Consider the following 25,453-nt stretch of genomic DNA (forward strand, 5'->3'; position numbering starts at 1 on the left):
AGCGTGCGCGCGGCCGCGGGACGGGTGGGCGGGGACTGACGGGAAACGAGTTTGGCGCTCCGCGCCCTTCTGCCTGGGCCAATCAGATCGCTAATCGCCGGCAGCATCTTTGCCGAGAATGCGTCGGCACGTAGAGCGGCCTACCCTGTCCCCGGAGGTGACGTGTCTCCCGCCCTCTCCAGGAAGTACCTCACGCGGCCCCTGGGGCCACACCTCTGGCAGTGCCCGCGCGTTGGCGCAGCCTGGGAGAGGGGCCCAACTCTCCTGACCCGAGCGGTTGGAGCGGGCACTCGCCCTCTGTCTCCTCCCTCCAGGTCGAGGGGCCAGACACCAGCCTGAGGCCGCCCAACCGAGTAGATGTCGCGCAAGGAAAAGCTCTAGGGTTTCAGATTCGTTTCCCGCAGGCAGGGGTAGAACCTGTTAGAGTAAAACAAGCAGATCCTCACCCGGCGTTTCCCCCCGTGTCAGAGCAGGTCCCCCTGTGTGAGCAAACGGTATTGCCTCCAGGTGTACCTGCGTGAGCAAAAGACATCTTGCCAGGTTATCCTGCGTGAATAAACGCGTCTCCAGGTTCCCTTTGTGAGCAAACGGCATCGCCGCCAGGTTCACCTGTGCGAGCAAACGGGCATTCGCTCGACATCAGTTGCACGCATCTTCAGTCTGTTCGACTGTTCTTTGCTGTAGCCTCCTTTTCACGCCAAGTTTAATATCCTGCGTTCTCTAGTTTCTTGAAATAATCCGACTTCTAACGTTTATGGAGTAACGAACGGATGCATTTTAGGAAAATTTCAGATTTTTTATTTTTATAGCAAAGTGACCCATTAATTTTGACTAGATTTAATAGCTTTAAAAGGAAACTTTCCCCATAACTAAAGGCTTTAAAACTGTCCCGCCCCCGCCCCCCTTGTGCTCCATGGACTCCTCCTGGGTTGAAGCACCTGCCTGGGCTTGAAGAGTGCACTTACCCACCCAGGGACACGACTCACTGCTGGGATGGAGAGGTGGTAAGGGGGCCACATATAAATGAATACTGTTCATCTTTACCTAGACAAACCCTTCTCATCCTCCAAGACCCAGTTTTGAAATGAACTCTAATATCAAAAAGTTCTTTATAAAAAAAATAGTTGAACACCCCACTAGAGATACATGCAAAAGACACAGCTTATTTACATAAGTAGAGACGTAGAGACAAAGGTCCAATAAACAATAAAAAAAGTATTCCGTCTTAATAAAATTGCAAATAAATGCACTTTTTAAACTATATTTCAAATGCAAAAATGAGAGGATCTTTAAACATTTACCAAGTTTTACATGTTAACTTTTGCGATTGTTACCTTTAATATGAAGTTATGCTGTGAAATTCAGTAAGGGCATATACAGAGTGCTGTTTTTCTTATTTTGTTTATATAGTAAAAACATCTTGTAATAATTTTAAGTGTTGCTCTATCACCATTACCAAGATAACTTGCAAACCTTTATTATTACCTTACCTCTGGGAAGGTAGTTTAATCTGTCATTCATATCTTAAAATTTCCAGTTAAAGAACTGGTTAGAGCCCAGAAACCGGTGGCAATATATTGATTTATTATTTCTGCAGTTGGTGAAGATATGAAGATGAGCTGTCCTGGGTGATTTGTCAATGAAATACCAATTTGTAGATGCATACATGTTCCTTTGGTGTTTTGTGCTTTCTTATCCGAAGAAGGAAGCCTCTTGGGTCTAGAAGTGGTTGTGGAGTGTGGGGAGCCTCTGGAACCCTGGAATTCTAGGTTTCTTCTTTGGAGGCTTTTAACTTCTGTTGTGAAATCCGCTTTTAGAAACAAAGTTCATTGTGGCTGCAGGCATTTGTAAGGCTGCTTTACTTTGTTTTTTCCTTAAGAATTAGGTTGATTATCCCAACTGAACTTGGAACAAACCTCTAGTACAGGGCAACTCTTGGAAGCCAAATCTAGATTGCAATGTGGCACTAGCTCTGGGTCTTTTTCATTGAAGTTTTCTCTATAAATAACAACAAAATAACAACAAAACATTCTCTGCTATTACTTTGAAGTGAAATTATGACCCCCCCTTCTCCTTCCGAGTACCTATAATGCATACATTGGTCTGCTTGTTACTGTCCTATAAGTCCCTTAAGCTATCTTTACTCTTTTCCATTCTTTTTTCTTCTTGCTCCTCTGATTGGATGAATACTACTGCCCTGCCTTCGAGTTTGCTGATCCTTCCTTCCACTTGATTTAGTCTGATGTTGAAGGTGCCTCTTAAATTTTTCTGTTGTTATTGTATTGTTCAACTCTATGATTTCTGTTTACTACTTTTTAATATTTTCAATCTCTTTGTTGAAATTCTTTGTTCATGCATTGCTTTCCTGACCTTGGTGACCTTATGATTGTTTTGAACTCTCTGTGGGGTGAATCACTTATCTCCTTTTCATTATCCAGATCTATTTCTGGAAATTTATCTTGTTCTTTTATTTGGAACATATTCCTTTATTTCTTCATTTTCCATGACTCTATCTTTATTGGTTTCTGTGCATTAAATAGCCATCTCTTCCATTCTTGAAAGACTGTTCTCATATAGGAGATTAACCTGGTTAATCAGCCCAGCCCAAACACCTGGTTGCCTCTTTAACCTCTGTGATTGTCCAAGCCACCATCTATGTTCTTAGTGGCTCCCAGTAGTTGGAGGTATGTCAAGATCTATCAGGTCCCAAAGGGGAGGATCCTGTTCCCAGACTCAGTAGCTGCCAGCCAACAGACAACTCTGAGATAATTTTATGAGAAAGAACTTTATTGCGAGCCTACAAGCAAGAGCACACTGGGATCAGTCCCGAAGTGGTGCATCCCCAAACAAAGGATCAGATTTGCCTTTATTCAGGGAAATCATGCATAAACATCTAGGTGAACTGTGTCATCGCATGTATAGGTAGGGACCTTACTGCACTGTGCAGTTAGAAAACATGGCATATACATACATTGCATGTTCAAAGAATGGTGAAAAGTATCTGATCCTAGGAGGAGATTTTAGTATTATAATGAGGGTATGATGCAAAAAGTTCATGAAAAGTTCATTAGAAGATCCTCCAAGCTTCAGGCGGTTTCAGCCAGATCAACCCGCTGGTCCTGCAAAATATCCTGGGCTTGTTCTGAAAAATGACTCTGGTGATCATCAATGTCAGGGATCTCAAAGGTATGGAAGGAAGTTTAATTAAGTCTCAGCCTTTCTGTTAAACTCAACAAAGTACGGGATATGGTTACACAAACCTGATAAAACCTAGGGTTATCTAAGTGGGTCTGCAGGTTAATCTAAGCAAAGTTATAAATTCTAAAGAAGTTAGTCTATGCTAGGCTGTATGTATAGGTTAGATTGGAGGTACCCAACCCCCAAGCCATGGACTACTACAGGTCCATGGTCTGTTAGGAACCAGGCTACACAGCAGGAGGTGAGCAGCCGGTGAGCTAGTGAGCGAAGCTTCATCTGTATTTGCAGCTGCTCCCTAGCTGCATCATTGCCTCAGCTCCACCTCATATCATCAGGCATTAGATTCTTCTCATAGGAGCACCAGTCCCTGGTGTCAAATAGTTTGGGGACTGCTGGGTTAGATTTCAATCCCAGTCAGTTTCTACATGTAAACTGATTAGAAGCTGGAGCCTGAGGTAGCAGCTATGAGATTATGCAGTCAAATCCCTTGCAGGGAGGAAATGAGTTAGGTCCTTTTGCCTGCTCTGGTCTGTACTGAGCCCTGGGGGGATAGCCGCAGAGAGAGCTCTCCAGCATACCTATAAAGAACTGCTTTGTCTGCTGTAGTCTTGTGGGTCTCATTGATGCACATCCCACTGGCTTACAGACCTAGGTGTTTTGGGGGCCTGTCCTAATTTAGATGGGAGCCTTCAAAGCTGGGTACTAAATGTGGGGACTCTAGGTTCTTCTCAAGGACAAGCTGGGAATTGGGGGTTCCTTCCTGATTGTATGGTGCCTTGCTGGAGTTGGAGTATATATTGAGAGTGTGTCTCAGACTTGCCTACCTGTCATCATCTTGGTCCCTCCCATGGTATAACTACTTTTAAGTAATACCAAGAAGAATTTATTCAGCTTTTCACTCCAATCCTCTCATGAGTACAGTGGAGTTTTCCAGAGGCTACGCGACGTGCAGTGATGTTACTGACAGTAAATGGAACATATATTTATGTATTCTTTTGCTTTAAACATTTATTTTAATTTCGAATACAGTAAATGTCAGTACTTGATATAACCTAGTTGCTAAAAGTTGCCAATAATATTTAAGATTATAAAGAATTCCTAAGACCAAAAAGTATGAGAACCATTGTTTTAAACCACAAACTTTGAAAATGAGCACTAAAGACCTGCAGGTTTGATCACCAAAAACAAACAATCCAACAAACCAACAGAACCAAAATGGGGGCCTTAGAAATGAGAGTTACTACTTCCTGGACTGCCAGGTCGGAAAGTCTCTAGATCAAAGCCAAAATGAGTGGCGAGGACCACAGCATCTCACTGTCTGATTCAGTCTGATTCATACTCTGACCAGGGACCAGCAAACTATAGTCCACAGGCTAAATATGGCCTGCTGCCTCTTTTTATAAATAAAGTTTTATTGGAATACAGCCCTGCCTGTATTTAAGGCTACTTTCTCACAACAGCAGCAGTGTAGTAGATATGACAGAGATACTATAGCCTGCAAAGTGTAAAATATTTACTATCTATTCCTTTTCAGCCAGGGTTGGTTCCACTGGATCACGTGGACCTCATTGAATCCATAGCAAGTCTTTCTCTCCCCTCCTCCACCAAATTCTTGGAGTTTAGGAGTCAAGAGCAAGAGCACCAAAATGCCATAAAACTATGTGTCCAACAAGCACATGTTTTTAGGATAAATAGTAATTCTTATTTTGACAAACATTTCATATTTAATAAGGAATAGATATAATCAGTAAAATATTCAGACAATTAAAGCTGCATTTTAAAAAGCAAATTCTTATGTAAATATCTATATAGGAAAAATACCATAACTGGACTTCAAATCCATTGCTACTAAAATTTTTATTTAATAAGGGGTTCAAAGCACAGTGCCAAAAGTAAATGAACATTTTAAAATTTCACTAAAAGGAAAAAATACTGTAGAATGCATAGTTACAGAAAGCTCCATAAAGTCACTTTAAAACTAGTTCAGACTGCAAAAAAGAAAAACCCTAGATGCTGTATCTAAGTTATCTGTGCCCCAAAGTAATGTATCACAGTATTCCTTAAAACATAGTGGTTATAAACCATGAGCACATCGATCAAAAGACTGAGAAACTATTTTCATCAAGTCAGTGGCCAACTTGTTAAAAGGGCAATAATTAAAACTGTTGAGCTTTACATAGTGTTAAGGTTCCTATCAGAGAGATTACAAAACAACAGACTTCCTAGAATGTTATGATAGAAGGCGCGTAGGTGGCTGAATTACAAAGGTTATAATGGAATGAGAGCTGCGCACTCCCCGAAACCATGGCTCACAGCGAAAACCAACAAGAAGCACGATAAACTACAATCCTGATAGAACATGTAAAATGCAACGTGCAAGTTATTCCTGCGTCACCTTTAAAGTGCTTCAGAATTCATACTGACACCATACTAATGTTCTTCCCTGTTTTGGACATACTTTTCTACTTTCCAAAGGAGATTATCTTTTCTGTTTTGGCTAAATGATATATACTAATTTATACTAGAAATGGTAAAATCTAAGAAAACTTCATTCAATTTTTTAAAAAATTTTCTATGCCACCTTCATGTTTCTGGTTTCCAATTTCTTTATAGGAAGTAAATTCTCCTTGCAGGTTATATTCCGGGCTAACTTATACATTTCTGGAATGCCCTTTCTAATCCCTGGAATTTGGAATGGGAGCTCACCCATGCCACAGCCACAGCATGCACACTGGTTCACTCCACCTCTTCGCTCTTCTTGGAACCAGCCCCTGTTGAATCTTCTGCCTCAGCCCTCCTCCAATCATGGCCCTCTTCAGAGTATCTTCCACCACATCCCTATATTCTCATGCAAGCTCCTGGCTGGTACAGCTGCAAGGCCAGAAGTCCTGCCAGGACAGAAGGGTGGGTTACACGTCCAAGAGCTTGCAGCACAGGAGGGAGTAACACCTCTATTTCTAGGGCCTGAAGATCCTAATTATCTAAAGACTATCAATCTTGCAGCTAAAAATCAGCCCTTTTCACAGCACTGTCTCAGAAACAAAACATTTTGCGGGAGAGTAAAAAAAGAGAAAAAGCCATGAAAATAAAGACACTTAATATGTTATTGCTCAAACCTAGAACACTCTCTGGAAATAGCACAGTCATGGCATTCTTCTCCCAGTTTGAGAGATGACAAGTCAAACACACACATCTCAGTCCCTCAAACTCGCTATGCAGTGAACCCGAGGTCTGAAACAAAATGAGGCATGGCCCCTCAGGGCGGTGGCTTTTAGAGTGCTAAACTAAACTGTTATTAACATTCGTCATAAGCGATTTCCACATAGATTTTTTCTGAACTATCCCCTTTATAGAAAATACTAGTCTATTGTCTTTAACTCTTAGAGCGAATAAAGTACATGAAATATAATTAAACAGCTTCTGAGAATGAGGACCTAAAAGCCAGGGAAGGGCAGAGAGATTCTGAAGGCTGAGACTTGTAAATCCCAGCAGGAACCATTCTTCCTCTCAGGGAAGCCAGCACTCAAGAAGAGGGAGGGAGCGACCCATCCCAGCTCAGTGGAGTTTACAGCCCAGGGGGGAAGGCTCCGCCTCAACATTCCTTCCTCCTCTTTGAATGTGACATAACAGCGGCAGACTTAGCCTTTCCACGGCCACCTGGAGCGAAAGGACAGTGTGACATGGGTGGGGATGTCCCACTGATGTCTCACTTTTACCCACTCCTGAGCTTTGTGTGGAGGCCCCACAGTCACCGCCTGAGATAATCAGAATATTCTTTTCCTTAATATAAGCTGGGCCAATGAAAAGAGTTGGAAAGGCCTTGGTCACCCCCATGGATCTGAACCTGTGTGTAGGCAGAGATGCGGGCTTCACAGGCCACCTTCTGCTGGGGCAGTGTAACATCTGTGTGTACAGACAGATTTATAAACTGATCCTAAAAGCACATCGTAACCTGTCAGGCCTGGTGAGAAAGGAGCTATTACCCACAAAGCACTTTATCACTACTACCGCATTGCAGATTTAATTGAGAGAAGGCATCATCATGAGTTCCCACACCTGAAGCTGTGCAAATACCAAAATCACTAATTTCTGCTAAATAAAATGGCAGTTGAAAAACAAGTGTTCAGAGGAACAACCCCCATCTATGAGATCCATGGCTGTCCTTGATGTATCTGAGGTTAAAGCAGCTACAGAAACCTTTTGTGATGCAGACATGATTAGTCAAGGGTAAAGACAGAAGGTTCTGGCTTTTCTGGAGCTTTCTCTTGCCTTTACTGGAAACATTTAGAAAATCAACATTACTGATACCACAGAAACTTGGGTGGATCTGAAGGGAATCATGCTGAGTGAGAAAGCCAATCTCAAAAAGATACATACTCTGTTTCCATTTATATAGCATTCCTGAAATGACAAAGTCATAAAGACAGAGAACAGAGAGTGGCTGCCAGGTCAGGGACAGGGTGGGTGGTGGGTGTGACCTATAGCCAGGGCAGCAGTCAGTCCCATTTGCTCACCTGGTGGCCAGGCTGTGGGAGACTGACAGCATCATAGGGCCTGGCTCTGGCCATTTATAGTGCGTCTCTATAACAATGTGATCTGAATATAAAGTAACCTCAAACTTTTGAAAGAAAAGCTGTTTGTTGGGCCAAGTGGGCAATCTCGATCCTGTGTTGATTGTGCAGATCTAATTTATAAGTGTTTCTGAGCCATTTGATTGTCCATTATTAATAAAACATTGTTAATAATGGAAAAGAAAGCTCTATGAAATGTCTTTAATATTTTCCTTACTGTCTTAGGGGTAAATCTGATAATATACCATTATTTATTCTCTAGCAAATGGTATGAATGTGCTAGTTTTATACTAAATAAAAGCTGCTTTTTTTTTTTCCTGGTGAAAAATACTTGATTCACTAAGGAAATATGATGGCTGGTTCTATTTTTGGATTTGACATTCAACACTTGGTACCCATTAAGTGGACAAGAATAACTCCTCTAGCAAACACAGACTCTCAGGGCAGCACACTCCCTAAGACAACACAGGATCCAGTGAGGGCAGGCTTCTCACTGTCAAGAGTGTGTGATCCTGTACCTTAGATACCTGTGTAGATTTTCCTTTTTTTGTTAACTAAAGAATTTGTGTTTGGAAAAGCAGCCATGAGCCTGCCAAAGTACAGCTTATACTTTTAGTACAGACAGATGACTGACAGATTATCCTAAATGAATAAAGGAACCTTGTTTCCCACATGTTCCTTTTTGGGTGCCAGGCCCCCCTCCCTCTTCTGCTCTTTCTCTGGTCTCTCTGCTGCTTCCATAAGGATGCCACTGTCCTGGCTCCCTGTCCTCACTCTGTCTGGGCTGAAACTTTCCCCCATTCTGGCTCTTCTTCATTTCTTCTTGAAAACTTGTCAAACTCATAGTGAGCTTTAAGCTTTCTGCTGTCATCCAAGTGATATCTTTGTGTTTAAAGTTCTTTTTCTCCCAGTTTTCTCTCCCTATGTTTTTGCTCTTTACCACTGTCATTTTGTGACCTGTGATTCAATACAAATTATCGGTAACCTTCTGTAATCTGCTCGTCGATTACCTGTCTTCCCTTCCAGACCGTAAGTGCCAGAAAAGGCAGAGAATATGGAAGTCTGCCTATCACTGTATGCCAAGTTTGCACAAGATGAGCATGCCATAGGCATTCAGTAAAAAACTTGAAAAGATGAATAGTAATAACAATATTTACCATTATACTTGTGTGACACATATATATTAGGTGCTCTGCTAAGGTACCATATATATATTCTCAATAACCCTCGGAAAATATAATCGCCCCTTTTGAAAGATAAAGTAAATGAGATTACAAGTAGTCAAGTGACTTTCCCAGTAGCCCAGATGCACATCCATATCATGATACAGAGCCGATAGTGACAGCTTAGCTTCTGCAGCAAGCGTAGCTAAAATTAACTGAAATTTAATATTTATGCATATGTCAAAATGTTAAATGAATAGTAAATAAGTGGAGGGTTAGCTCATTTGGTTCTTAAAGTCCCTCCATGAACCACAGACTAAAGTCCTCACACACCATCTGTGGCTCCCTCCCCCACATACAGAAGCAGCAGGACTGTGGCAACAGAAAGATCCATAAGCAAAGCATGAACTGGTACCAGAAATATGACAAAAGCACTGCTGTATCATAAGCAATAAAAATACAAACACCTGTAACATAAACCAGAGTGCTAACAGATCACAGACTTGATAATCATGTATAACTTAATTTTACAAACAAACCAATAAACCAGAACTGCCAGAAGGGAGAGAGAAACTTTATTATGACTGTGTGCAATAAAGGCAGTAAGAAGTCATTCAGATGCATGTGATCCTAGGCAAACAGCAGCCTAATCCCATGACCTTGCCGTCTCCCCTCCTAAGTCAAATCCACTTCCAGCCATCCCAGTGAGCAGAGCATCCCTGGGCCCAGGAAGCTCTGTGTGTGTCCAGATAAAGCACATGGGCAGGAGCCCTGGGTCAAGAGGACAAGAAGCCCAGCTGCGTGTGGCCCCACTGCTTGTAGGGAGGTGTCCAAACACCGTGGGCACAAAATCAAGAGCAGCAGAGAGGGGCTGGTCTCTCTCTGGCCCCTGCGCAGAGATTGCTGTGTTTGTCCTGTTCCCACAGAAGCCCTGCCCAGCTCCTTTTATGAAGTCGTGTCTTGAGCAGGCAAAGACTTATGTGCCTAAGGACACATCGCCAGAGAGAGGCAGGACTGGTGAACACCAGATCCACAGCTGCAGGTCAGATTCTACAGTGGGACCAGAGGGACAACAACTCCAACAAAGGGATTACAGCACTTAGAATTCTATCTCTGTACCACAAAAGACTTTCAGTACCTAAAAGACAGGGTTCTCAAATTTACAACTCTGTAGACAAATTAAAGAAAGTATGCAAGATCAAATGGGCGAGATATCTCAAAACACAGAGGACAATTATAAACTAATAAAGACCATGAAGGAAAAGAGACTGGGAAGAAGATCCCAAAGACCTAAACTGCAACAGCAGGAAACCAAAGGAAGAGACAAAAAAAGGCCATAGTGAAGGCAATTAGAGAAGGACCTTTCCCTGGTTCGAAGACAGACTTGAGGCTGCAAACTAAATGGTTTACCAAGTTCCTAGCTTGACCACAGAGAAACAAAAACATGGACTAGCTTTCAAGAATTCCAAGAATATTATGAAATAGAAGCATTCGTAATGAGAAAGGATATACGTCTATGACTTGATGACAGTGCAGTGATGCTTAATGTGGTCAAAGAAACAAAAGTGCAGAGCTCGCTTTTCCCTGCGCCCATCCTGTGTGCTCTCCCAAGGCTTGGCCTTCAGAACGGCACAGCAAGAGCAGGCTTCCCGCTGTCCATCTCCAGCATCAATTTCCTCTCCTCGTTCTTTCATTTTCTCAGTAGCTGCTTCCCCTCTCTTTTGTGGCTTCTTAAGAAGCTGAGAAAGTATAATGTTAGTAAAATATAACTTTAAGAGTATATTATAAAAGAGATTGTTTAATAAATAGAATTATCACCAATACTGAGCCCAAATGTTTGAATAGCAAAAAAATGTAAGTTAAAGGTCCAATGAACAAGTTTTTAGTTAAATACCTAGGACAATATCCAGTCACTGAAATACTATGAACTTCTGAAAAATGATTTGGGATAGTTAGTGTGATGAATTGATGCTTGCATTACTGAATAAAAGAATTCTACAAAACAGAATGATCTGATTCCTATTTCTTTGTTGATACACAGATGTAGAAAAATGTCTAGAAGGCTTGCAACACTGTGTTAACAGTGATTATTTTTAGGTGGCAGAACTGAAATGATTTTCTTTCCCTTTACCTACAGGTTATAGTATTTCTAAAATGAATAAGTATTACTTTTGTAATAAAGAAAAAACATTTTAAAAGGCTGCTTTATATTTATGACTTTTAGAACAGTTTTAGGTTTTCGAAACACTTATTATTTCTTGGAACAGACAGCAGTTTGCTATGACGCATTTAGTTTGGTATGCCTTTATTGGGCCTTCCTCCCAGTTCCTTGTGCAGCTTACCCTTTGAAATCTAAGTATCACAGGTAAAGAGTCAGTTTGTAGAATAGAAATGGAAGATCTACTTCTGAGAATTTTGTTCTCACTTACAAAAGTAAACCTATTTTAAAATTCAGTATAGCAAGACTATAAACAGATATATTTGGACTAAATGAGTTCATTTAAGAAAGAAACAGATATAATGTAATGCAAAATAATAAAAGTTGCTTCTCATCAAAGGTATGCATTATGTTACCAGTGTATAAGTTCTTATTCTGCCTTTGTGGGATCTCTGAATTTAAATATTTCATTTCAGATAACTACCCACCTTTTAAATTACAAAAGTAACATAGGTTTGTAATAAATGCAAACCATAGGGAAGTGCAATAGTATGTATCTGCATTCATCCATCCAACCAACAAATAATTTGGGCACCTACGAACTGCTTTTACTCATAATACTTCTGAAACCAAATGTGTACGTCTCTTCCAACACCACTTCCCCAGCTCTGCAACACAGGCTAGTGACCTACAATTCAATTAAGCTCTGACATTATCTATCTGAATTAACATCAGATCTCACAAAACTGTCCCCACTTCAGATGCCAGTCCAAATTACAAGGTTATCACTGATACTTCTGACCTAATGGCTAGAAATTCACAGGGTTCTTCAATGAGAATGACTCATGGAACTCAAGAAAGGGTTTTACTTACTATGGCTGGTTTATTACAAAGGATACAACTCAGGAACATCCAAAATGAGAGAGGCTCACAGGGCAAAGTACAGGGAACAGTTTGGAGCTTCCTCTGCGACACCACCTTCCTGGCTTGATGTGTTCACCAGCTTGAAAGCGCTCCAAACCCAGACTTCATACTTCAGGGACTTTTATAGAGGTTCTATTACACAAGATTGGTTAAATCATTGGCTATTGATAAGTGAAATCAATCTCCAACCCTCTCTCCTCTCCAGGGGTCGGGGGTAGAGCTGAAAGTTCCAACCCTCTAATCATGCCTTGGTCTTTCTGATGATCGACCTCCATCCTGAAGCTATCCAGTGCATCAGCTCCCATCATCACATCATTATTATACACTATTATACATTATTATACGTTATTATACATTATATCATTATTATATCTTTATTATACAGAAGACATCTTATCACTCCAGATGTTGCAAGGGTTTTAAGGGCTGTGTTAAGTCCAGGAATATAGTTGTGAACAAGAAATAAGTGCCCACAATTAAGGAACGTACAGTTGATATTCTAGCTGCAGCAGTGATATCCATAGGGGTGGGAGAATGGTGTGTGCAGTGACAAAAATAGAAAAATTGAACAAGATAACCTCAGGTGGTATGAAATGCTATGAACAGAATAAAAAGACAGAAATATGGAATGTGAGAGAGAGGAGGAATGGTTTCTCAAGGGGGTTAAGGAAGGGTTCTCTGTGAAAATAAGAAGTGAACAGAGACCAGATGATGAAAAGGAGTCACTTATGAGAAAGCCTAAGTCTGGGAGAAGAGCTTACTGTGGAGAAAAGCAAGCAGAGGCCTCAGGTGAAATTAGCCTGGCAGAGGAAGGAAGGAAGGAAGGAAGGAAGGAAGGAAGGAAGGAAGGAAGGAAGGAAGGAAGGAAGGAAGGAAGGAAGGAAAGAGGGAGGGAGGGAGGAAGGGAGGGAGGGAGGAAAGGAAGGAAGGAAGGAAGGAAGGAAGGAAGGAAGGAAGGAAGGAAGGAAGGAAGGAAGGAAGGAAGGAAGGGCAGGCCAGGGCCACATGACATATTAGGAGGTGGAAGCAAGTGCCAGGTCTGGTGTGCTTCTATCCAGCCTTCATCTACACTCCTTCTACACGCCTATAGCCAGGTCTCATACACACATTTGTTTTTAAAGAGAGCTTGTGAAAAAAAAAATCACACAACTTTTTTTATGTAATGTAACCTATACCCTACAAATTTATATATTCAGGGATTTTTATTTGTAACTTTGGTAACCCACCTTCCTACTTCAACGTAAGCTCACAGCTTAGTTTTAGAGTCCTCAGAGGAAAATAAAAAACTACTGGGTCTCTCTCCTTGTATCATATTTCTCTATTGTTAAAAATAGCCATGAGGGTACCTCTCTGCCTTTCTCTTTTTAGGCTATATATACAAATTCTTTTGGCATTTCTTCACAGATTTTGTGTTTCCGTGTTTTTGTTTTTTAATTTAAATTCTCCAAATCATTCATAAGTCAACCACCACCAAATTGAGCTCAGATACTTATTAAAGGATAAACTTGAGTTGGATATGTATGCTTAGGTCAGAATATCAGACACTCTTAAGGACAGAAGCTGTGGACTACTCATGTCATCGAGTCTGTTCTGCCACTGAGATTTTGTTCCATCAAATTTGGCCCAGACTAACCCTTTCTCTTGCTATGTTTATGTTTGATTTCTTTATTTTATATATAAAGGATCCTACATTTACTTTAACTGACTTAAATTTGTTTTATTTCTTTGGCTTATTCTGTATTCTAATTCCATACTCTAAACTGTAAGAGTAAATGCTATATTCCAAATATGTGAAGTCTTATTTAAAATTATAGTTGAAATTGTAGGCTACAGGTTTCAATTATTCTTCCTGGAAAACTCTTGAAGATGTCGGCAAAAGTGCCTTTGAGAATGCAAAACATTAGATTCTGGGTTAGCTATTACTCTTCGTTTAGAAAGGTAAATGAGGTTAGACAATATTCGCACATCTGTGACCATAAAATTTACATTGTCTCTGGTTGTGACAGAGCTGAATTTCTACAATGATAGAGACTGTCCTTGTAATATTAAGGTTTCATTTGATTAGCTATTTGAGATTAGGCGGGCCATGTGGCTTGTTTGGCTAGTGAAATGTGAGCAGAAGGGACGTGCCACTTCCATGTGGAAGATTTAAGAACTAATGTGCAATTTGCCATCTTATATATTCCCTTCACCTGTCATAACGATTGTGGAAGTAAATGCCAAGATGAAGTCTCTATCACCCTGGGTCACTGGATGGCTATGATGAGCAATGCACAACAATGACATGTAACATGAACAAGAAAAGAATTTGAAATTTACAAAACCAATGAGATTTTGAGACTATTTGTTACTGCAGCATAATCTAGGCAGTCCTGACTGATATAAATGCTGGTTTGTTTTCATAGGAGTATTGTTAAAAAATTGTTCCCTCCACTGCTATTGAACTCAGTATGGCCCTGTATGGGAGAAAGTGTTTTGGAAGCAAAGGCGTAGAAAAAGCTTTGTTTCCCTTAAAGAATTGGCATGTTTTCTCCTCACGGATAATGAAAACTATGCTTCTGGTCAAATTTTCTGTTGCTAACTGCCAAGAATAACAGAAACTAATCAATGGTTCAATGATAGAGACAGTGATCTCTTCCTCATCCTTTTCTTTTCTGCTCTATCTTCCCATAAGTAATGACCTTTGATTTTTCCTTCTTTATATCACACAATTTTAATGAATCCTATAAGGCACTTTATGTCCTTTGTAGAGTGAGGTAAGATGCACATTCGGTTGAAACCGAGGTTTAATAATGTCATTTGAGCAGAATACTAATAAGGTTAAGGGTTGACCCCAATTTGGGGTAATACGTTTTATATAGAGAAAAATTCCCTCTATGTGTTAAATTACCCTCTTAAATGAATGCATTGATCAAAGGAGAAAATGGGCAAGAGAAGTAGAAACCATTGCTGCTACCACAAAAGAAATGATAAAACCTAGTTCTGCGAGTCAGCCTTCATACAGAAAGGCTAGTGCACACTGAGCCAGTGGTTTTCAAATGTGTATTTTTTTAGTCAGGAAAAGTTTTCTTTAAAGGAAAATGTAAGCAGAAACCCAATTTATGACATTTAGATGTGGGGCTCCTCTGGGGGAGGTATTCCCATCACACCCAGGAAGCCAGTCCTTTCCCACCCTTCCACCCTTCTTAGTTCACCCAAACAGAGCATGTGCAGGGAATCCCAAGGGCCCAGGGAACACAGTTTGAGAACTACTGTTGTAGACTAGAGAAAAGGAATCATAATAATACAAGAATAGCTGAATCGAAAATGGTTCTTAAAATTTTAAAAAGCTAAAATACATAAAAGGTATGATTAGCGGAGTAGAACTATTTCTGGGAAAAAAGAAATGAAAGGTCTCCTCCAAATTACCTTAGTCCTTACTTCTTTCTCAGCAGTTTTCTTTTGTTTGTCTGCTTCTTTTCTCTTACATCTTTCCTCCTCTCTTCTCTTTCTTTTTTCTTCTTCCCATAAACGTTTCTTTTCCAATTCCCTCCTCCTTCGCTCTTCTCGCTTCTCTTCTCGAATTCTCTAAAGAGATAGAAAAGTACGTGTATAAATTGTTTGCATGGATGTGGCAGGAACAGAAAGAATATTCATCATGTAAAAGGCCATACTTACCTGCTTTTCTAATTTTCTATTTTTAATGTATTCCAAAAGAGGTGTGGTTCTTCTAGCTAAAACACAAAAATTGTTAAGGGAGTATTTAACTTGAAAATAAGATTTTCCTTTATTTTAAATGCTTGTTTTCAATGTAAACATTAAAATAATTAGGGGAAAACATTATCATTTTTAAATTTACATGAGCATACCTGAGCATTGTATTTGAGGGGGCTCTTATTCCATCACTATAAAGTTAAATAATTTAGAGGGACTCATATAATTTTATACATTGCGGGCATTTAATTCCTGATTCTGAAGGAAGTCTTTGATATTACTCACGAAGATAGTATAAAAGCAAAAAAGTAAAATGAGTACTATGCATTAAACTTCCAAAATGTTATGAATTCCTTCATACTTTTGCAAATATCTTAAACCATTACATATTTATATATTCGCTTTGACTCAACACATATCCTTTGAATTTCTTCCTTCTCTGCTTTATAGACAATAGTTCTAAGCAATGTGGATTCTTGTACTTTCTTGTAATATACACTCCATGAATCAGAATAACCAGATGTAAGTTTAGAAAATGATTCCATATGGCACTGTTGATCTAAAAAGCACCAACCCAGGAATGAAGGTCTCCACAAACTCTTAAGTGGATCCTCAACTTTTGTGCCTCTGCCCTGTCTGACCTGACCTGGATGTGGGGTGCCCAACGTGTGGCAGGCCTCTAGGTTTTGCATCCCTGAGGGACTCACTTTGAGAAGTATGTGTTCCCCAAAGCGGTGTTTGAAGATGTAGTTGAGAATGTGGAAGATGGTTTTGATCTGTTCTACAGGTAATTAAGATTTCAGATTAAAAAGAAGAAGGAAGAATCCTAGGATGCTTGAACACCTTCACATCACTTCGGGAATTCTAGGGATCGGGAATAAATCAGAAATTATGAGAGCCCTGGCCAGGGGTTTCTAACTTGGAATTGAGAACTCCTGAACACCTCGACATCATGTATCAAACGGCATCTGCCACGGGAACTCTGTCCCAGGTTCCCAGCTGAGGTGAAGAGCTGACGTGGTGCAGATACCCAAGTTTCATAACAAGAAGAACCCACTCCCTCCCTGAGTGGCTCCTGTGTTAACTATGAACTCTGGCTTGGTATTATAATCAATGCCCTTTTTAACAGGAAAATCACCCCAAATTAGTGAGGACTCTGCTCTGCACCATGAAAGTTCTGCCAAGGAAAGGGCTGAGACCTACCTTGGTGGGTGAAGGAGTTGATGCTGAAACCTTGCCTGCCTTCCCCTCCTTTCCCAAAAACCACCTGCCTTGTTACTCCCAAAAGGTCAATGCAAAGGGAAAATGAGACTCTGTATAAAAGCTTTACAAACCAGAAAAGTGTATCATGATTAAATAGAAGACACATGGCCATGTAATAGAATACTAATTTAGGCAACAGCATAGCAGTTACCACTTACAGAGAGCCACGGCTCACTAGGCACTGTCACAACAGTGTATGAGGAAACAGGAAACCTGAAGCTCAGGATAAGGCCGCACAATTGATAGTTCTTAGAGATGGGACCTGAGCCCAGGTCTATCTGCTCTAAAGATGCTGATATGCCACTGCACTAACCTGGAATTTCAGAGCGAATTAATATTTCCATTTAACCCTTGATTGCTTACCCTTAACCATAAGAATCCATTGAAGGCCAAACCCTAAGAAAAGAAAAAGGCAATTTGCCATGGCTTGCCTGATTAAGCAAACATAAATGGGCAGAAACAGGAATCAGAGAAACAAAGCTCTATAGCCTTGTCCTGGGCTAATGAGACAGTCACATTTATTCATTCAGTAAATAACTATGATTCATCTACTGTGCACCAGGAGCTAAGAATGGAAGAGGACAAGACTTGTTTTCAGGAGACTGTCTGGAATGTGCTAGAAGGTGTGTGTCTGACCACTAACGGGATGTCTCCAGACTGCCCAAAATGAAAGAGCCTGCCACTTTCCTGAGCTGTCTTGTATAAGGGCATTTAAAACAAAGTGGGAATGAACTTGGAGGGGAGAAGAAGGCAAGTTCTATAAATAATTTATAGCTTGCTTCTTCTTTTAGTTCTTCTTAAATTTAATATCCGCTATAGAGAATTATCCATTTGCCTCGAATACTGTTTATCCCCCAGTCTTCTCCAGGTCAGTAATGGTGTCATGATCCACTGATCTGCTCAAGTCAAACTCCTAGAGGCCTTGATTCTTTCTGTTTTCTTACCTCCCACATCCAATTCATCATTCAGTCCTATCAGTTCTACCTCTAGAATACATGCTGACTCTGTAGCCTTATTCAAGTAGCCTTCCCTGGACTATGGCCACAGCCTCATAGCCAGAAGGCCAGCTTTTCCTCTTGGGATGCATAATCCATCATAATGCAGTACCAGAGTGATTGAGAAAATAAATCAGACCATGGCACTCTTTCAATGGTTTCCAGGTATCCAAACCTCTTACCCACCAGCCCAATGTGATGTGCTCACATGCCTCTCCATCTGCCTGCTCCTTGTCCTCCATGTGACCACTACATAGGCATGTAGCCTGACCCTACAGGCCCAAAATGTCTGCTTCTAGCCCTTGCAATTGAAGTTCCCTCTTCTTCCATTCCTTAGCATGGTTGCTCTCAGCTCACGTATGGGCTCAGAGAGGCCTTTCTTTCTGTCCCATTAATCCTATTTCATTTCTTTGTGGCACATAAGGAAATGCTCTGGTTTGAAGCTCAATGATTTCTGCATGTGTTTACCACAGTCATCCCCACTGGAATGGCAGGTACATGAGAGCAGAGGCCTCATGTGTCTTGTTCATGTTCTGTCCCCATGCCCAGACTCAGAGATGGTACCCAGTCAATGTGCTGAATAAAAATGAGCAAATGCATCCTAAGCATATCTTAATAAATATTTACTTTAGTGACTAAAAATCCTTTGAGCCACATGTTAAATCAGCTGTTATAAAACATAAAACTTACCGTAGAAGGGGTAGGAGGACAGGGGCAGGTAGATGGGGTAAAAAGGGTCAAATATGTGGTGACAGAAAGAAATCTAACTATGGGTGGTGAACACACAATGCAACATATATATGCCATACTGTTTCAGGTTAGAAGCACCTGAAACTTACTGGATTTCGTTAACTAATGTCACCATAAAAAAATTAAAAAATAAAAATAAAAAAGTTATTTCCCCTAGCAGTTTGAGAGGTTTTGTTTTGTAAGATAAATTGTTGTGAACTCTCATAGAGGGAAAAACATGGTGCATATAAAACTGCATTTTGAAAGTTTTAAAAAATAAAATTTCATTATTAGACTAATGAAGAATATTTCAATAATATTAACCTTTCTTATTAAATTTCTCAAGAAACATTTACTGAATACCAAAACTTGTCCAAGCAATATAATATGTGCTGGGACAACAAAGACAAAATTAAATTTCTGCTAGGGAGGGGGAGAGACAAAAAGAGAAGAAAGTTTATGCAGAGAGGAATGGACAAATAAGATAAATTATAAACAGTGTAATGTCCTATTCTATAATTCTTAATTGGTGAGCAGGAGGTAGACATGGGGAGGGGGAATGTGGAAGGGGTGAGCTTGGAGAATTGGGCCCTGAGGGTAGGTCTGATACAGAGTGGAGACTGACAGGAAGAGAGACACTACAGGTGGTTTGGGAGCTACATTCAGAGTAGTGATGAAAGAAAAAGGTGTTTCACACATAGTTTTGAGTTTTTTGAGATTTCTACTCAGAGATAACCATTTCTAAAGTTGAAGGCCTGATTCAAACCAGATTCTGTGCTCTGGTTAGGTTTATCCATTTGCTTGCTTGGCTTGTTCAGGGGGCTTGATATTTTTCTTAAACAGCAGCAAGTGATCTCACTTAAGCCAAGCATCTCATTTCTGTGACTGCTTTGCAAACATGACTGACTTCAACTTTGAGATATAATGCTCTTTCCCTGATGCAACCAGGCGCAGAGCACTCAAATGGCTTCTCTCCTGTTCATTTATCGTACCTTTGAAACAAACTAACTGTAACTGATAACTCAGGTGATCTCTAGCAACAGACGCTCAAAATATTTTCTGGCAAGATGGCTACTATCTTGCTACCCTTGTCTTAAAACTAATATCTACATTTCTGCCAATCCTGTCATAAAAGTCTATTTTTAATGATAATCTTGAAAAAAAGAAATTAAAACATACTCTATAACAACATGGTTCAAGAAAATAAAAAACAGATGAGCAAAACAGACCAAAAAGTTCTCTCGATTTTGCTTCTATGTCTCCCAGAAGAGTTTCGGGATTGGTACTAGTTTTCTCTTCCTCCACAGAGTAAGCTTCTAAAAACCTCTTATATTCCAGATCTGAAAATTTAAAAATGAAAAAAAAAAAAGAAAAAGAAAATAAACATACTCCCCCCATATATAGAGGAGAAATTGTATTGGATCAGTGTATTTAATTTGGTAGTTTCGTAATCCAGCCTTTCAGGAAGGACTCACCACCTTCAATGCTTCCAGTTTTGGCATCTTTTTTCTTCAGCCTCTTTTTGGCTATCTTCTGGAATGGAGCAAACTCTACCACTGCAGGATACTCAAGGCCTTTAACAGGAAAAAAGTTCTAAAAACCATTACGAAATTCTAGTATATCTTTTTGGGGAAAAAATGATATAACTTAAAGGTTGAGTATAACAATAATAATGTTACTGTTTAAACTAAAATGTAATTATACTGTCAAGGAACTGCAACCTTAGTATGTCAAACTCCACATTTAAACAAAGGAAGGGCAATTACGTATTAAATAAAATCATGTTGTAGTGGTGGTTATATGTCTGAATACATTCAAAGTTCATCAAACAGTACAAGTCAGAATGGTGAATTTTACCATATATAATTTAATACCTTCAGAAACCAGATCTCTCTAAACCAAAGAGTTTATCATGGAATATCTTTAAATAGGTTTCTTAGTACATTTAAAATTTTTTAATTTTAAAAGGTTAATTCAATTCTCAATCTGTTATATGAGTTCAAGGAAATTACTTTGCTTAGAAGAGACAGTTGGCTAAAAGAGGAGTCTTCAAAGAGTGTAAATATTATTAAGGTAAGATTTGCTTCAAGTAGAAAAATTTAGACTAAAGGTTAGTAGAAACTTGTTTTGTTGTTATGTGGTGGGGGGAGGGGAACACACACATAGAAATGGTCACTAAGAGCATCTGCTATATGCCAAATCAAATGGAACACTCTACGTTGATACTAAACCCACCGAGTAATCATTTTTAGACTTGTCAGGAATGAGCAGGGGACGAAGACATTGCAGCTCTCATTTATCTGGAAGACGCATACTACAACATCGCTGATCCTTGAGGACATTACGTTAAGCGTAATAAGTCAGTCACAAAAAGACACGTACTGTATGATTCTACCTCCGTAAGCTATCTAGAGTAGTCAAAGACACAAACAGAAAGTAAAAGAGCGGTTGCCAGGAGCTGGAGAGAGGGAGAAATAAGAAGTTGTGTAACGAGTATGGAGTTTCAGTTTTGTAAGAAGAGTTCTGGATATCGGTTGCACACCAATGTGAATATACTTAAGATTACTGAACTCTACACTCAGAAAGGAATAAGATGGTCGATTTATCTTATGTGTATTTTACTACAATGTTTAAAAAGGAAAGAAAAAAGGCCCTTGATTGAACTAATGAAAAAGTAAGCATTTGACACCAACGTCTCTTATGTGTATTTTACTACAATGTTTAAAAAGGAAAGAAAAAGGCCCTTGATTGAACTAATGAAAAAGTAAGCATTTGACACCAACGTCAAATAGTTCAAGCATTAAACTTGCTTTTACACATAGGAAAAATCTCTTGGCCTCAGCCTAGTCACTCCTTAACCATCTTTTCTAGTTTGTGACCCTCAGTGGAGGAGAAGAAAACACTTCTCAGTATTGGGGAAGGGGTGGAGAGGAGTGGGCAGAGGTCGTTTGGTGAGGGGTGTATACAAAACAATATGCAGTTGAAAGGGTACAGACTTGATAGAAGTGAACTCAACAGCTGATATTCTGTCTAAGAGTAAAGGAGCAAAAGGAAAAAATCAAAAGCTGAACCTACAAAAAGTACAGAAAGTTGAAACTATTTAGTGTTGAGGTAAATTACATTGTCTCAGGGTCAAACACTAATGTTCATTATTAAAACTCCCTCCTCACACGACATCATCCAGAAATAGTATAATTGTAGAGAATATTCTGCTTAATGCAAGTGAATAATACATTTTAGAAAATTTCTAAAAACATGTGTAAAATAATTTAGTTTTGGGATATAAATTTAACTTACTCAGAAAGTTTATTTATATGAACTTCATTCTCTGATACATAAATAGGTTATCATTATGCACAATTACCGGAATTCTTTGGTTTCTATATAATTTTAATTTTTAACATAAGTACACACGATAACATAATCTAAATTTACACAATTATTTTAGATTAGTATCTGAAAATTTCTAAATAAAAACTCACAAACATTCCAGAAAAAATGTACTTAGAGAACTGTAACAAAGAGTTTAAGAAGCCAGTGACCCAACCTTTATTGTCGATGAAGATATATCCATCAAAACGATCTCTAAAAAGAAGGATGTCATCAGGATTTCTAAAATTAATGTAGGCTCTTGAGTAGAGATGAGGATAAAGACTGAAATAAGAGATACCAGTAAAAAATGGTTAAGTAAATATGATTTCTTTAATTTTGCCATTTAAAAAAATCTGGATATAATAACTTACTTCAGATAAAACCTGTATGCCAAAGAATCATCTCTCAGTAAATTAAAACAATCAGGATGTTCTTTAGCAAAAACTAAAAACAAACAAAACATTAACCAAGGTGTTTTTAATGACTGGGAAAAGATATTTTAGGTCACTTTCTCTACTGCACAGAGCCAGAGCTAAAATAACTGGTCTCAGAATTGAAAACCAAAGGCAAGGTTATTCAAAGGTCATGCCTAATCATGCATCATGGCTGCAATGCAAGCTAGTTATGATTCATTCATAGAAGAAAAAGTTATATTGTAAAATACTATTTACTAGAGATTTAGAGAACATTTTTAGGTATTTTACGATGATTTATGACAGTAGCACATTTTACGGCATCTACAGAAGAACTAAATCTTTCTCTGCTATCTCACAACTACCAATTTCCTTGACTGGCAGGAACTTCGACCCTATCCACAGATGAGAACACTGAGGCTCAGAGAAATTAGGTACTTGCAGAGGGAGTAGTTAGTTAAAAGGTAGGAGTGGGGTTCCAGTCTGAGTCACTCTGAGTCCAGCATCTGTCCCCCTTTAACTGTACTAGTTTTTCTAAACCTTAGTCATCTGGAAGTGATCTTAATTTTCTTTAACCATATCTTTATTTACTTTTTAATGGTATTTTCATTAAGTGAACTGACATTTTTATTTAAATGTATTTTTTCAAAAGGAATATTTTATGACTACCATAAATGAGAACTCATGATACTGAAGACAATAATAATAATAATAATGATAATAATAATGATAATAATAATAATAGAAACATAGTAAAGATCACTAAATCACAGCTGAACTGTCACTTGTAAATGGTCTAACCTGAGTTCAGGTGTCTCTTTGTTAACAAAAGGGAGATTTGGAGGTAAGAATTTTTGTCAGAGTCATCTAACTACAAAGTTGTAAAAGGAAATTGAAAATGATACAACTTGAGAGGGGCAGGGTAGAGTCTGGGTGTTAGTGATGGAAGGGAGCACAAGGGAGCTTCTAGGGTGTGAAATATTCTGTTTCTTTATCTGGTGCCAGTCACATGGGTGTGTTCACTTGTGAAAATTCATCAGGTTATATACAGCTATTACTTATTCACTTTTCTTTGTTATATCTTAATACAGTTTACTTTTAAACGCTGCATGAAATAAGGTTTACTGATACGCAAAATACAAAAATTAAGTAATGTGTTGTTAGTTGGTCTATTTTTCTTTTAAGATATGGTGATGCTAGTAGAGGCTTAGTTCAAATATATTTTAGAGCAATTTAAGGATCTGCCTACTTAGAAATACTTGCAGAAATAAAGGTCTGTACTGATTTCTGGGTACATGTGGGAAAGAAGATGGAAATGGAGATGGCTTCTATTATCTACGATTTGTCAGCAAGTGACAACGCATCTCAGCTGCTTAACGTTAGTAAACAGCTTCTCACCTGAGATCTGCAGTGAAGAACTCAAAGTAATCGTGTGCAGGTAGTGGGTGTAGCTGCTCTTCCAGCTGTTCCTTGGCGAGGCTGGGAGGAAGGCGCCGGATCACCACCTGAGGAAAGAACTCTGGCAGTTTCGTTTCACTCTTACTGTATTCGGCTTCGGTTATTTAAACGCTTGGTGACTTGTGTTTATGCTCATAAGAAAATCTAAACCAGGTGTCCATCAGAATCATACATTTAAGAAAAGATTAAGAAACACATGTATGGAGAATGTGGCTGTCAAAAAAAAAAAAAAAAGGATAATAGTGGTTGAATAATTTGAAAGGGATCTGTGAGTCCAGAAAGGCTGTGCCTAACAGTTCTTTTCCGTGTAATCATTTCATCACTACCAGACAACTGTTGGCACGACGGGTACTGTCTGGGCCCCAGCTGCAAAACAGCACCATCTCCTCCCCTCTCCTTGCACGTTAAGCCACACTAGGAGGTAAGGCCCATGCCGGGAATGTATGTATGTTAGGACCAGCAGGAAGAAAAAACGGTGAATCCGTTCTAAGAGCCAAGAGGAACTCTGCCTGCAGCGGACATCTTTCGCCTCCAGCGCACAATATCCACACCGCGAGTGGACCTCTCTCACCGTGCTATTAGGCTTTCCTGGCTCTCTGTCTTGCCCGTTTCCCTGGATCTGAGCGGACTCTCGTGGAGCCGCCGCCCCATCTCGTGCCTCCTCCGCCCGCGATCCGGGCAGTGTGAACAGCTACTGCCCATAGTTAGATAACCCAGCGTCCCAGCCCGAACAGGACACTTGTACAAGCTGAAAAGACTTTAATTCCTCCCCAAACCAAAAAGAACGTCTGTCTCACAGGGTGCTGAAAACTCTGACAGCGGCACCATGGGCTCAGGACGGCGCTGCCCGTCCGCTGTCCGCGGTGCTGATACGGCCGCTATCGGCCAGGCCCCGACTCCGCCCCGCAGCCCAGCCCTGGCCCCACCTACTCGCCCCTGGAACGCGCGCCCCTTAGACCCGCCCCCTCCTTCCGCACGACACCCATTGGCCTGGTCCACTCTCCCGCTCCCGGCTCGCACCACCCAGTCCTCGTCCCTGCCATCTCGCCGAAAGCCCTTCTCCCTCTGCGAGGTTAGCCTGCACCGCTCCGCCCACTCCGCGTCTGGCCCTCGCCCACCCGGGCCTAGGACTCTGTCCCCCCGAGGGTTGCAGCACTACCCGTTCTCGCTCCGCCCTACCCAGGGAAGCACCTTCTTCCTCTCACGAAGTTCACCTGCATCGCCCCCGTCTCTCCCCGCATCCGTTCTCGGTTTCACACTCACCTTGCTCAACACCGTCCTCTTCTCCTCGCGAGCTTTGCCCGCGCTGCCCCCGCAGCTGGAGGACGAAGCCAGCAGCGCCCCGGGCTCTCGCTGCGGAGACTCCCGGCGGGACTGAACTTCCACAGACGACCGCTTCTCCCTCCCGCTCCGGCCCCGCGCAGCAACGGCCGCCCCAGGGCCGGCGACGGCCTCCTTTTTCGAGCGCATTCCGCACCCGCCGCGGAGTCGCCGCCGCTCCCCGCCGGGGCCTAAA

The 25,453-nt window shown here is 40.4% G+C and overlaps 1 protein-coding gene across 1 annotated transcript; it reads right to left on the minus strand.

The window, feature by feature from the left end:
* Positions 1-4,188: 4,188 nt before the first annotated feature.
* Positions 4,189-25,453, minus strand: UPF3A (UPF3A regulator of nonsense mediated mRNA decay). Its single transcript, XM_036228776.1, is given in 12 exon segments — positions 4,189-6,086; positions 6,188-6,194; positions 8,430-8,575; positions 8,578-8,726; positions 10,511-10,671; positions 15,423-15,581; positions 15,672-15,727; positions 19,924-20,034; positions 20,170-20,268; positions 22,242-22,348; positions 23,878-23,984; positions 25,201-25,453. Coding segments are annotated over 12 exon segments (1,461 nt in total). The 5' UTR covers positions 25,408-25,453; the 3' UTR covers positions 4,189-5,934.

Source organism: Rousettus aegyptiacus, unplaced genomic scaffold (assembly GCF_014176215.1).
Source record: "Rousettus aegyptiacus isolate mRouAeg1 unplaced genomic scaffold, mRouAeg1.p scaffold_m13_p_11, whole genome shotgun sequence".
In the NCBI taxonomy this organism is placed as follows: Eukaryota; Metazoa; Chordata; class Mammalia; order Chiroptera; family Pteropodidae; genus Rousettus; species Rousettus aegyptiacus.